The 14024-nt window shown below is 38.0% G+C and overlaps 1 protein-coding gene across 7 annotated transcripts in view; it reads right to left on the reverse strand.

Moving 5' to 3' along the window:
* Positions 1-14024, reverse strand: part of ZNF236 (zinc finger protein 236) — a 76459-nt gene that overhangs the window by 38435 nt on the left and 24000 nt on the right. For 6 of the 7 annotated variants that reach the window (XM_059857101.1, XM_059857110.1, XM_059857082.1 and 3 more), the window contains exons 7-11: positions 13163-13309; positions 11274-11345; positions 4999-5202; positions 3639-3867; positions 1650-1922 (exon numbers count right to left, since the gene is read on the reverse strand). In XM_059857101.1, the coding sequence (XP_059713084.1) occupies positions 1650-1922; positions 3639-3867; positions 4999-5202; positions 11274-11345; positions 13163-13309 (925 nt within the window). The remainder of the gene's footprint in view (positions 1-1649; positions 1923-3638; positions 3868-4998; positions 5203-11273; positions 11346-13162; positions 13310-14024) is intronic. The other variant, XM_059857092.1, reaches the window with a different exon arrangement.

Raw genomic sequence — 14024 nt, forward strand, 5'->3', positions numbered from 1 at the left:
CTTTTTTTTTTTTTTTTGCTTTCTCTCATAGTGTTTATTGTAACACAGGTTTTCAAACCAGATCCATAAAACTCAATCAAAATAACAACTGATCTGCTGAATGGCTAATTGACTGAAACATATCACTTGAAGCAAGTTTGTTATGACAAAACTGGATGATGTAAAAGTGACAGTAAATTTCAAGCGTTTCAGAAGCTGTCCTAAGAATTGCATATGGCAGGTTAAAGTCCTTCCAAAACAAACTTCTAAAAAACTGTGAGAAAAAGTAATCAACAAACAGAAAAGTATGTTATATAACAGGATAAAAGAGAGGGAATGGGGATGTAACCAAGTCAAAAAAATTCTAGATCCGTCTCTGAAAACACCAACTCTGTTTAATGGCAGTCAAAAGAGCATGCCAACAGAAGTATTAAAGAAAGACTTTTTTAATGCAAAATCCAGTAGAAATATCTCCTTGAGAGAGATTTTCTAGAGAACTTGGTAAGTAAGAGACAGGCTAAGCTGAACAACTTTCTGGTTTAGTTCAACGGGAAATCTTGGACTTAAAAGGCTAGGAAACATGACGAGTATTATGAAGACAGCTTTTACCAAGTTCACAGGCAGAAAAAATGTAGAAGAATGAACCATTCTTCACAATGCAATAAATGAAACATTATCTGAAACTACAGAGCAGTTCCATAAACACTGGACTACCTGTTTTCCAAGCCACCAAATTCTTCTATGAAGCACTGACTTAATCTGAATACTTGTATGAAGTAAGCCTGACTTTAACAGAAAAAAAATACTGGTTTACAAGTTTACCAGAAAAAAGGTGAAAGACTTTCTGCAGATGAACCAACATTGATATTTCATGGATAAAATACCTCAAACTATAAAACACGTTGGATCTCTAATGAACCTAAGCCAATAAATGATACTTTTGCACAAGGCAATTATATAAGCAGGAATTAAAGGGAAGAGCAGCACATTATCTTGCTGAAACTTTATTTACCTGTAGGAACAAAGAACTCGGAAAACAACCAGGTAGCCTACCAAAAGCAGAAAAATCACTGTTCTTTATGGAAAGGATAGTTCAATCACATAAAAAGGTTTTGAAGACGTCATACGTAAACAAATACTATGTGACCAGAGGAGTTCTAGGATATTCACTGCAAGATGCTGAGAACAGGTAAGCTGGTGAAAACATGAAGCAAAACTGTAATGTAGAGCATGAAATGGGAAGCAACCAGTCCCGAGCGTTACAGTAAAATTATTACAAAGTGTGGGGAGGAGGAGGAGGAAAGATCAAGAGCAAATATTAAATATGACTGGGGATAAATAAAATCAGAACTCAAATTGCAAGAGTATGACTCTTCAGAAAGCACAATTCAGAATAGTGATATTAGAAAGAAACAACAGCTGACTCATAATCAGAAAATTAAATGTCACTGTTTTTTGTAAGAGCCCAAAGTTTCAAAGCCATGAAACACTAGAAAGTTATGACAAAAAATGACACTCATCATGTACAACACTAAAATCATACATTCTCTGATTGATATTAACAATATCAGACATAGCAGACATGTCTACGACTTACACATTTCACAGTCTTTACTCATTCAAGGTCCCACCCACATCATAGAATACACAAAGCCATCTCAAGGCCTTACCTGTATGCAGGCGAATGTGAACTTTTAAACTCCCTGAGGTGGAAAAGCTTTTCATACAAAATTGGCACTTGAAAGCTTTAATGCCAGTGTGTGTTTTTATGTGTGCTGTTAGAGTGCTCTTCACGGCAAAGGCTCGGAAGCACTGGGGACACTTGTATGGCTTCTCGTGGGTGTGAATGCGAATGTGGCGCACTAAGTCGCTTGGTTTTTTAAATTCTTTAGAGCAATATGGACAAACATGCCACCTGATTCCATTTTCTTCACGTATAGAACCTGAAACAAAGAATATCAAAATGAAAGCTTTTTAAACCTTCTAACAATTCTTGAAAAATCCCACTACATTGATGCTATTGTATGAAACAATCAGGCCACAAAAACACTTTGCGAAATAGATGCCATCACAACACGCTTCAGAGAAGATTAACTTCTCTCAGATATATTCTACTTTATGAAAATGGTGATGGGCTGTAATGACAAAAAAAACCCCAAGAGAATCCTGCTGAAATCCAAATAACGCAATTTCTATGCCACTTAGAAATGTAGAATGCAGTTGTGAATGCCATATAATATACCAGCTAACTTATAAGTAACATATCTAACACGAATTTATCCAACAATGACTGTAAATCCTTAACCACAACCACACCAGATTATTTTACGTACTTAACAGTTACCTAACTGGAGGAGATACTTTGCTTGACCCCCTCTTTTGCAAATTCAGACTTAAATTACATTTTTTAAACTTGTAAAGGAAGAAAAACTGCACAAGTCTTTCTAACAGATTAACAATTTAGGACTACTTTTTTAATAAAAGTTGATTTATGATCCAGGAACCTTAAAGTCTGTCCTAAGGCAACAGGACATTTTTTCCTCAACAAAAAATGAAAGAACCCCTTCTAAAACCTATCAAAGCTTTTTATTCAGATATGCTGTTCAATATCAGATTATCTACTCATTTAAATCAGTAAACCTAGTGTTTTTTCCCTGTCAACACACTGAAGTCACGTTACTTTATCAAAAACAAAAGTGGTTTTGACCCTACAGCAGTGTTTGACCCTACAGCAGTGACCTTTTATTTTTATTTGTAGTGACAGCTAGAGAATTATTGCTGTTAAACACAAGTAACAAAATAATTATACACCAGAAGAAAAATTTAATGTTAATTTTTATCACAACTATACTGAAGAAGAAAAGTTTTTACTTTAGATCAATTTCTCCTTCCAAAAGAAAAAGCAACACCAGTGTACCTATGCAGATACTACAGACAGAGATCAAAGGCTGCATTATAGCACTGTATATACCAGGCTGGCTGCTAAAGTATGAAGGCATTACATGGAACAAACAATTTCTAGCAGCCATAAAGCTCAAGCAACCTTGAAACTGTAGTTGCATTTAAACGCATGGAGACAAAATGCAGGCTCGCATATACATAACACAGTACAGAGGCAGAATAACATGTATTTATGGTGACAAAATCATATCAGTACTGTGACCCCAGAGACAGGTGACATGAAGATTATTCATAATGCCAGCCTTTGTCCTTCCCTACATGGATCAGTCAAGATCTGCAGTCCTGCCCTTATGTCCCTGTAAGGTCTCCCTTCCAAAGGGGAAGAACAGTCCTTGCAACAGTTCTACTCTGGGACACACAATGAAAACCCAGTCCTTGTCAGAGAAGAATGATGGGAGAGAATAATAGATTCACATACTTTGTCCTTTTCCTGTAACTCCACTGAATTAATTCAAAAGATTCAGAAGTATAATTTCACTTCATGCCATCCTGACATGGCTTTTTTAATGAAAATATATTTTATAATGAAAATTTTAAATATTATTAAGCATACTTTACCCTGTATTTTAGATAAGAACAAATACTGTTCATAACTAATCCACAATACATTTTGGGAAATCCCTTAATAAAGCCATAAACACATCCAAATTTATTACACTCTTTACAGCACAAGAAATAGAAAGCAGTGGCAGTATTACCAGGCAAAAACGGTGACTTTTTCTTAATGAACTTTTTTTCTTTTTTATCTAGTTTATCTGTAGTCTCTTGCTCCTTGTTTTGTTCAGCACTATTAGAATCAGCCTGATGATTTGAGAGGCTCGGGACATCTGGGTTCTGATCCTGGGACCCAGCAGCCTTAGCCTGGCTGCAGTCAGTAGAATGTGCAGAGACAGGAATTGAAGACAACCCGCTGTTCTCTAATGCTTGCTAAAAAAAGAACAAAAAAACTTCTAGATTAAGGAAGAAACATTCCACAGTTATCCCCAACTTTTCTCAAACAAGTCCTGGGAAGATACAATGAAAATATAATTAAAGGAAATATGTGTCTCGTTCTCACAAAATTTCAGCTATATTTCAAACCTACAAACACATTATTACACAGCATTGATTTCTGATTGTCTGTGAAATTTTAGGTTGGTTTTTTTCTGCACTCACAGCTGCCTTTTAGGAAACAACAACTTACTCTTTTTTTTTAATAGCTATCAAGATAATAGTTATGTATCATGTTGTTACTCTTTGCAATTCCTCATCACATTCCAGACATTAGAGAACTCAGCACATGTAACAGGATGAGCCTGCCCACAGCTGCATATAACATTTGGGTCTTCCAGCCCCAAATTTAAATGGTATTTAAAAGTCTAGAGCTGAAAAGGTACCTTACGGGTTAGCAGGCTAGAAGTAACACTAAAGAATATTATTCTCTGCCCTGATCCATCCTGTTTGTACCCTTCTGGGGTACAGGACACAGAATAAGCAGAGAAAGTAATTCACCACCCTACATTTCGTCTGTTACACCACATCTCCTTCTGCCATTATCAAGGACAAAATATAGAAAGTTTGTCAGGAAAAACACTGGCTGACCTCAGAAAAAAAATTTTTGCGCAAATAGGAAATAATCAGATAGCCCTTATTAATTAGAACAGGGTAAAGGCCAGGTATACATTCTCATGTTTTAACCAGATAAAATATGTTTCCCCTCTTGAATGATATCCCGTTTTAAGCACTACAGAACCTAAGGACACACCACAAGCTGCTTCCAGCCAACAGGAAAAAAGAAGGCTTAAGGTAACAGTAAAATACTTAAGGTAATAGTCAAAGGCTGAAGGTATCAGTAAAAATACCCATGTGCAGGGCACACTTAAAGCCATACAAAGATATATTGGTGTGGCCCATACCCATTCAATAAATCTTTACAATTCTTTCTTGACTAATGGATTATCTAGAAATCCATAAAGAATGCTATAATTAAAAATACTGAGAATGAATTTCATTAAAATATAAGAAAAAATGAGAAAGGAAACACTGAAATGTAAAGCTGTTCTCACACAGAGCTCTTACCTGCAAAATATCTCTACTGATCCCCACTGCAATGTTGAGCTGCTGACCAGGTTGTTGAGGCTGGTTATTTTCTACAGGACCTGGTTCTGATAACTCAAGGAGCTGCTGAATGACATCAGTGACAGTCTGCTGACCCTGATGAGCAGCAGCCGGAGACACCTGGTTTTCTGTCTGTTGAAGAAGTGGAGACCGAAAATGTGTGGCCTGAAATATACAGTGGTATGTTTGTCAAGGAAGATCAAAAGTACATGTTATGAGCTCACCTGTCCAGCTCCCATACCTGACATGCCGGGTAACTGTGCGCTGGAGGATGGCTACTTATACAAGACATAATGATTTTACAGAGCCTCATTTAAAGTTTGCTTACTCCACTATAGAATTGCTTTTGTACATCCCCTTTTTTTTCAGTTCTTCCCAAGCTTGAAATTGTAAGCTTACAGTTTGAATTAAATTTACTGATAACTACTGAACCTTCAACAAATTTAGAAAACACGGGGAGAGATCAACTACAAAACTCCGTATGTAAAGGCCACGTGAAAAGTAGCTCCCAAAAGAAATAAACTGACAAGGTGTCGTGGTTTGAGAGGAAATGAGTTTTTTTGGGATGTGGTCAAACCAATAGGTGTTCAGATTTTAATATTGGCACCTGGTTTGTCCACTGAGGGCATGGATACGCCTCTGAGAACACAAGCGGTTAAAAGCTGTGAACTCCCGGGGGGGGGGGAAGCTCTCTTTGGGTTCCGGTCCTGAAGAGAGCACAGACCTCCCCTGCCCAGCTCCAGGCTTGGGGGGGGGGGGGGGGGGGGGGGGAGGGGGGGAGGGGAGAGAGAGAGAGAACCTGTGCCTGTGATAGCACGGCTGCGTGAAGGAGAAGGCAGGGGTGCCCGGCAGGGCAGCCAGCCCTGGGAGTTCATGGACAGGCGGAGCCTGAGACTTTTAACTCTTCTTGTGGATGATGGAAACCTTGCAAATGCTGATTCCTCCTGGAGTTGATGAGATAGAGTTTGGGAAGCTGAGAAGAATCCTAGGTGGAAGGAGATGATGGAGTGGCCTTTGGCTGGACTTTTCTTGTATAGCCATGGGCAGACCCACTTGTGTTCCTGGGACACAGAGACTGCATCTAGGGAGAGGCAATGGCTCAGAGCCAGGAGAGTGCAGTGATGTGAAGGAGCACCTGAACAGAGACAACGGGTGAGGAGGGTGGATGCCCTCCGTCTTCAGAGAAGAAGAGGAAGATGATCTCTGTTCAGGAGACCCCTCAGCCCCAGGGGGTGAAATCTGGGGGGGGCAGGTGTCCCAAAGGAGAGAGACTGTGCTTTTTTTGGAACTGGACAAAGCATCCTTAAAAGGGAAAAAACCCTAGAAGCAGCTCTGGTCCATGTGCAGTGGTGAGAGCACTGGACATGGAAGGAAGAGGTCACGATGGCAAATGTTCTCTGGGTGGTGCCACAGGTGACACGGAAGCACGAGAGGTTTCAACTGTGTTTCCTGGGGAAGTCTGTGGTGCAGGAGGGACTCCTCTCTTCTTGAGGAATTGAGAATTGATTATCTGAAGGGTGGTGATGGACTGAGAGTGGGTGGTAACTGAATTGAAAATCCAAGGTTTTGTTTTACTGTGATGTGTTGGGAATCTGGTTGGGGGAGGAGGAGGAAATTTGGAAGGTTTTCATCCTGTGTTCTGTGTGTTTCTCTTATAGTCTTAGGTTAATAAAGTTTGGTTTTTTTTCCTTTCATTCTTAAGCTGCAGCTTGCTTTGCTCTGTCTCTGATCACATCTCACAGTAGATACCAGGGAAGAAGTATTTTCATGGGGGCACTGGCATCGCGCCAGGCTCAAACACAAAGCTATCTTCTTAAAGTTCACATTTATCTCAAACAGGTCCTTTGGAAAAAAACAACCTTCCATCAGAGATTTTTTTTTAAACTAAATTATCTGTGTTGCTGTATCAAAACATTTCAGAACAAACTACTAACTTTCCCCCTTCAATTTGGAACCCTTGAAACCACTTAGTTTTAGAGGAATCTCTTCATATTCTAAAAATTTAAATACGCATCAGGCTCTGTCAAAATTAAAAATAAATTGAAGTTAAAAAACTAATTTCCCAATCTTTAGTTTGAAACTGTGTATCTTAGACTATGTCAGTAACAAATATGAAGGAAAAAAGTGATAGAGCCTTGATATTTATTTTAAATTAAATCAGAAATAAAGATTCCTGTTTGCCTGCATTTATAAACTTCTTATGACAAATAGACTGCATAAGTATACAATTACTGAAAGAACTGCTTTCAATATTTTTTTTATTGCAGAAAATAGAAATACATATTTATACAATGGTTAGCCCCATAGCTGGGTATCCTAGAACACACAGGTTATTAGCTTCTAATATTCACTTCTCTTCCCTAAAAAGAACCATTTTAAGATGCATGTGCAACCACACACAGTTACAAAAGGCTATCTTCTTTCAGATTATTTTTAGCCAACAATAATCTTAGGCTTCACATTTGTACTATTTCCTTCTAATCTGAAAACTTCCCTGAGATTTTCTTTATACTGATACTTTACACTAGACAGTTAAGATGACAGTCACTGTAGTAAAGAAAGGATGGTTACAAAGAATTGTATTAAGAAACATTAGCTTGACTTGGATTATGTCCTGTGTATTCGATGAAGTATTCTAAATGCCTTCTCATGAGATAATAAAAACCAAATCCTGATCCTGCTTCTCTTGCATGCATGTGAGAATATCACTTGTTACTTTGCTGATTTAACCATTAGTTCTTTTTTCACCTCACCAGTGAGACACAAAAAGACTCCATATCTCTTCAGATTCCAATTTAGCAAAAGTGCTATAAACATTTCAATATGGGTGACACACTATATTGCAATGAGAATGGCCTAAACAGGAACCAAACTTCAGTGGAAGCAAAGCAGTTGGCTGCAGAGTGTAACAGCTCTTTATAGACACCATTTCTTTTCTGGAAACAGAATGTAAGGAGACTTTTATGTAGAGCAGGATGCCTACTCTAAAAGTGTATGAAATCCCCCCAGGCTTTAGCAATAGAAAAATTTATGTTATTGTTAATTAATTATTCTTAATTAAAATTAATGTTAATGAAGGAAGTTCTCAACATCATCTTTGATATGAAGAGGACAGCATTATGTGAATTTAGCCAGTATGTCCTGCATATTATACAGCAGTTTATATACAGTCTCATGGAGGTTATCTTTTTTGAACAATAATGTACACACATGCACATATATGAAGTTTGTTACCATTACTCTTAAGATACATTGTTAATTAAAAAAAGTTTCAGAGGTCTCTTTCTAGGTCCTATTTGAATATCTGATTTTAAAGATAACATGGAGAATGAAGTATTTTATTACTGCTTCGTAATTCCACTGTTGTTCAATTGGAACAGTGGACCTTGTGATGACCCTTGGTTTGTTTGATCTGCTGTGTAACAGACAGTGTGCTTGCTCTGAGTGAATTATTCCTTCAACTCACAGTAACTGTAAAAAATTAGAGCAGTTCTTTAAATCAAGTAGTTTATTGTGGTTAACTTTTTCTGTTACCATCCAACTTCAATACGCGGCTCCAAGAGTAAATTATCTTCACTAAAATTTCATATTTTATTTCCAAGTGTCAATCTGCCTAGCTATGACCCTCAAGATTTTTTTCTTCTCCTCTATTAAGATGACAGACTTCTCCCTCTTCTTCAAAACAGAAGATGAAATCATGCCTAAGTATTTCATCTGATGGACAAGGCAGCTAAAGCACCTTGAATCTCTTCACTTATAAACACACCATAGCATATTTTAATGATTCTGATGGCTCTGATTCCTCCTGTATCATTGAATACAGTTCATGAATAGTGAACACTATAAACAAACAACTGAAAAAAACCCTAAAAATTGCCAGAACTAAATACAGACCATATACAACCATGGATCTGGAGACACTTTGTCAATAGTTCAATTATATGAGGCTCAACAAGGCGAAGTGCTGGGTCTTGCACGTAGGTCACACAAACCCCAGGCAGCACTACAAGCTGGGGGCAGAGTAGCTGCAAAGCTGCCTGGCAGTTTCAGGCAATTCTTGAGAGGAGAAGGAAATGGGATCCACTGCTCCCAACTCATACCTCTCACTAGGAACAACCTGGCACTCTTCATCACATTATCACAGAATATTTTGGAAGGGACCCATCAGGATCACCAAGTCCAACTCCTGGCCCTGTGCAGGACACCCCCAGAGTCACACCACATGTCTGATACCATTGTCCAAATGCTTCTTGAACTCTTGGTGCTGTGATCACTTCCCTGGGGAACTTGTTCCAGTACATAATCACCTTCTGGGTGAAGAACCTTTTCTTAATATTTAACCTAAACTTCCCCTGCCAAAACTTCAGGCCATTCCCTCAGGTCCTGTCCCTTGTCACCACAGAGAAGAGATCAGTGTCTGTCCCTTTTCTTCCCCTCATGAAGAAGGTGTAACTGCAACGAGGTCTAAGTCTTCTCCAGGCTGAACAGACTAAGTCTCTATCATTATTTGTGAGGTGACCATCCTCATCCTGTAATGGGCCAATGTTATTTTTACACTGCCTATTGCCATTAATACACGCTCTTTTAATTGTCCCCCACAATCCTGGCCAGCTTCAGCTGCAGCTGAACCTTGGCCACACGAATTTTCTCCCTACAGCAACAAGTAGTACCTCTGTACTCTTCCTGTGTCACCTGATCTTGCTACAACAGGGCATACACCTTTGTTTTCTGCCTTATTTAAAAAAGATCTCTGTTCAGCCAACGTGGCCTTCTGCCTTGCCTGCCTGACTTGTGATATTTGTGAATTGCCTGCTCCTGTGCCCTCAGAGGGTGATATCTAAAAAGTGACCAGCATGATATTCCCTAGCACCTGCAAAAACATTTTCCCAGGGGTCCTGATTTACTAGTTCCCTGAGCAGCCTGAAGTCTGCTCTCCTCACATCCAGAGCTGAGGTTTTGCTGGCACTTTTCCCCCTGTCAACACTTTTAAACTCTATCACTTCATGATCACTGTGGCCAAGATGGCTGCCAATCTCCATTTTCTGAGATCAGATCCTCTCTGCTGACAAGCAGTAGATCAAGGGGGGCTTCTTTCTGTGTCTCCTCCCTTAGGAACTATTTCATAAGTTGCCATCCAGGTTTTTTAGCAATCTTCTGGCCCAGGTTGTATCAGCTGTGTGATTCTCCCAGGTAATTTCTGACAAGTTGAAGCTTCCCATAAGGACAAGGGCAGCTGATTCAGAGGTGTCTCTTTGCTCCTCAAAGAATAATTCCTCAATGTCATCATCCTGCCTGGAAGGTCTGCAGATCTACAACCCACAATGATACCAGCATTATTTGTTTGCCCCTTAATTCTTACCCAGGCACTCAACTATTCCACTGACAACTGTGAGTTCCAAACATTCCAACCCTTCTACCCTTCTACATTCAGTGCCACCCCTCCACCTCTTCTGCCCTGTCTACATTGGATGAGCTGTTTATGGTGACTTTAAAGCTGTACTGCCACATTTCCCAGATCTTGGCTTTGTGAGTACAACACAAAATAATCAGTAGCTGAATTTGGGGAGACTGTACGTCAGATGGTCTGTCCCTAAGATACCAAGCCACAACCTATAGCTGACAAATAAGATGCTGTATCACTGCAACAAAATCTGCCAGAACTCCCAGGGGGACTGGCACATACAGACCTTCATGTACACCACAACTCTTTGCTATGGAGTTCTAGAAAGTCAGCCCTGCATCATCCTTCCCCAGCTCCATGGCTCCTCCTGAGCCCCACAGTTCCTCTGCTGCCTAAATTCCAGTCAGCTCAACCTGTATGGAACAGCTCCTTCCCTCTCCAACCAAACCATGGTAATCCCTGCAAAATAAAGGCAGAAGAGTAGGGCAATCCAGGATTTTTAAGAATCCTTACTCTCTGTTTTTTTATACAGAAAAGTATTTACCTCCATTGTGAAGAGCTGTTGAAGAGACTTACACGCAAAATCATGAGTGCATAAACAAATGAGGCAACATAACGGCAAATGAGGCAAACATAACATTCAATATCTGTTCTACCTCTAAATAACCAGCTGCATTCACCAAGGAGGTTCCCTTCACATATTAGCTGATCCAACTTATCACAAAGTATCACAGCATACCCTTTTTCACCAGGTAAATGAAAATTTACAAAATTATGTAAAGTTTCTCCCATTTATAGTCTTGATCCAAAAATATGACCAAAACTTCACACTTACATTCTTCCATTTGTTATCAACAGGTTGCAAAAGATTAGTAGGAGATGTTGTTAAAGGCTGGGTGACAGAGTCCTACAAAGAAATCAAAATAATTTAAATCTTAATCAAAAAGAAGAAAAACATGGCTGATACAAAACATGGCAGAAAAGTAGCACAGAAAAATCAGACAAAGTGAGAGAAACAGAAGTACACTAAATCATCTTAGCTATAAATACTAATGCAGCAAATGACAGCCTTACAGCCACTATAATTTAGAAATATTCTCATGTATCACACAAGAGTATACTCTTTGGTAGCACAGCACTTCAGGAAACTTCAGCTTTTGGAATGGGTATTTAATAAGGACATAATCCTTGCTTATCCCCAGGTATGCACTAAGGGATGAGAGAGACTGATGGCAAACTTCAGAATAGAATTATTATACTGGAGATTTGTTGTTAAAGCAGCTCTGCAAGTTTATAGCAGAATGAAGAAAAGTTCTTATCCAAGAATGCTAGTGCTAATCTAATAAGGTACTAAGTTTCTAAAACAATACAAAAAATAGGAATAATTAAATATATGCAGATTCAGATTTAAAATTACAAATAAAAAGCCTAACCCCCTCTAATATGCGATTGACATGTCATTTTTTATCTCTGCTCCTCCTTGCTAAACTTCTTGGCATCTATTTTTAGAAAGAATTTCTCCCTTCTCTGTCTTCACTTATACTACTGTATGGCATTTTTTTGCTAGTCCACTCTTGCATCCAAGCAGCGAAGTATTCATGCAAGCAGAGATAATACCACACTGCTGTAATAGCAATATGCTAAGCAAATCCAAAATATTTAAGCAAACAAAAAAAAACCAAAAAACACAGCCAACCAGGGAAAAAAAAACACATGAGGTAGTATGAAGGAATTCTTTTCCATCCTGCTTTTAAGACTGGGCTTGAAAAGGTAGAAATGTAAAAAATGACTCAGAGAATATATGCACTTGCAAACAAATACGACACATTAGTCTTTCTTTGTATGAATTAACATGGAGAAACAAATAGCATCTGCCCTATAAAACAACTTCAGAAAATGTAAAACAAAAAGCTTTTCAAAACACCATTACAAGACAGGTTATTTCAAGAAGAATAAGTGCAAAATGAAGTTTAGACTTCAAATGTTAATGTTCTTCTTTCAAAGACTGGTATCACTCATCACCCACTGAACATTAAAGCATGAGTTGGAGATAAAACAAAGCAGGGGGGACTAAAGATAGAAAAGATTATTCTAATAAAGAAAAAAAGAAGATGACTATGATAAATTAAATATGCACTGGCTCAAAAAATACTGTAGTCTTATGAAACCAGAGACATTTTCTGAATTTTAGCTCTCTTTTGTATTATGGTAAAGAAAAAAAAAATCCACGGCTTCCAATAAAGCTATGTTTTTTCCTTTAAAATCTGCCTAATAAGAAGCTAGCATTTAAATAAGTTATCAGATATACACAGAAGAATCCACTATGTGTTTATATAGACTAGAATCATATAAATAATTTCTGAAAATGACTTGAAAGTAATACATTTTTTCAATAGTTCTAAAACTTTCCCATTATTTTTAACAGAGGAGGCTAACATAATCTGTAAGAACAATAATTATACTTCACTTAGTTGCAGAATTAAACTGCTACATTTTCAACCAAAGTGTCGAATTGTAAATACTTTTTTGCATATAGCTGGCCAATTTACATTTTCCTAATATTTAATCCTGCAAATTAATACCAAAAATCACACAAAACTTGAAAAAGACAAAAGACAGCTACAGGTCTAGAAGTCCTAACCTGTCTGAAGAATTACTGGAATTAAGACATAGACCTAATTAAACTCTCAAAAGCATTTTGACTATATATCAAGCAAAGCTTACCACTGTAACATGAGATACATCTGTTGAAGCACTTGCAGAATTCTGTGGACCACCCATGTGCATCTTGCTGATATGCGTATTTAAACTACCCAAGCTTTTGAAGACACAGCTACATTCTGTACAGTTGTACGTAGGGCCATTCTTCACCTAAAAAAAAAAAAAAAAAGTAAATTTTTTCTACACCTACCAAATATTACGTTTTTTCATTATTTTTCTATATAACAAGTATACTGCGGGATTATGAGAGCTAAAATGGTTTATTTTTTTCAAGTTACCAGTATGGAGTTATGGAATCAGGCTGGTACCTCTTGGATATTATGCACATTCGTATAATCACATATAATCAATGTGCATGACTACAATTGCTTACTGCCACTTGACAACATTGTGAAGCAGCAGACAGCAAAACTCATGTCCTGTGGCATATGAGGCCTCAGACTTTTCTCTCTTTACCATCTCCTACCATTTCACACTTAAAAGCAAAACTGAAATGCAGCTTTACAATTAAGATACGCCTGAAGAGAAAACATAATACATAATACAAATGGAAGTTTGGAAGTATAAGATGAAAAAAACACAAACAAAACCAACACCGTGAAGAGCATGGAAACTTAATGTTTAGTTTGAACTGAATTTGAACAGACAGAACGAGAAAGTGATCAGCAGCCACCTGTTTGAGACTTTCAGACCAATGGGTTAAGGTAATTAAAGCAGTTAAATTTGCAGATTACAACCATCTTCACCTTCCCTCCTCAGTCCATCACACATCAAAAACATCTAGTGACATACTTGCAACATGCAGGTACTTAAAAGAAAATACACTGCAGTATATTATTGAAGAAAACACACTTGCAATATATTA

Source organism: Haemorhous mexicanus, chromosome 1 (assembly GCF_027477595.1).
Source record: "Haemorhous mexicanus isolate bHaeMex1 chromosome 1, bHaeMex1.pri, whole genome shotgun sequence".
Taxonomy (NCBI): domain Eukaryota; kingdom Metazoa; phylum Chordata; class Aves; order Passeriformes; family Fringillidae; genus Haemorhous; species Haemorhous mexicanus.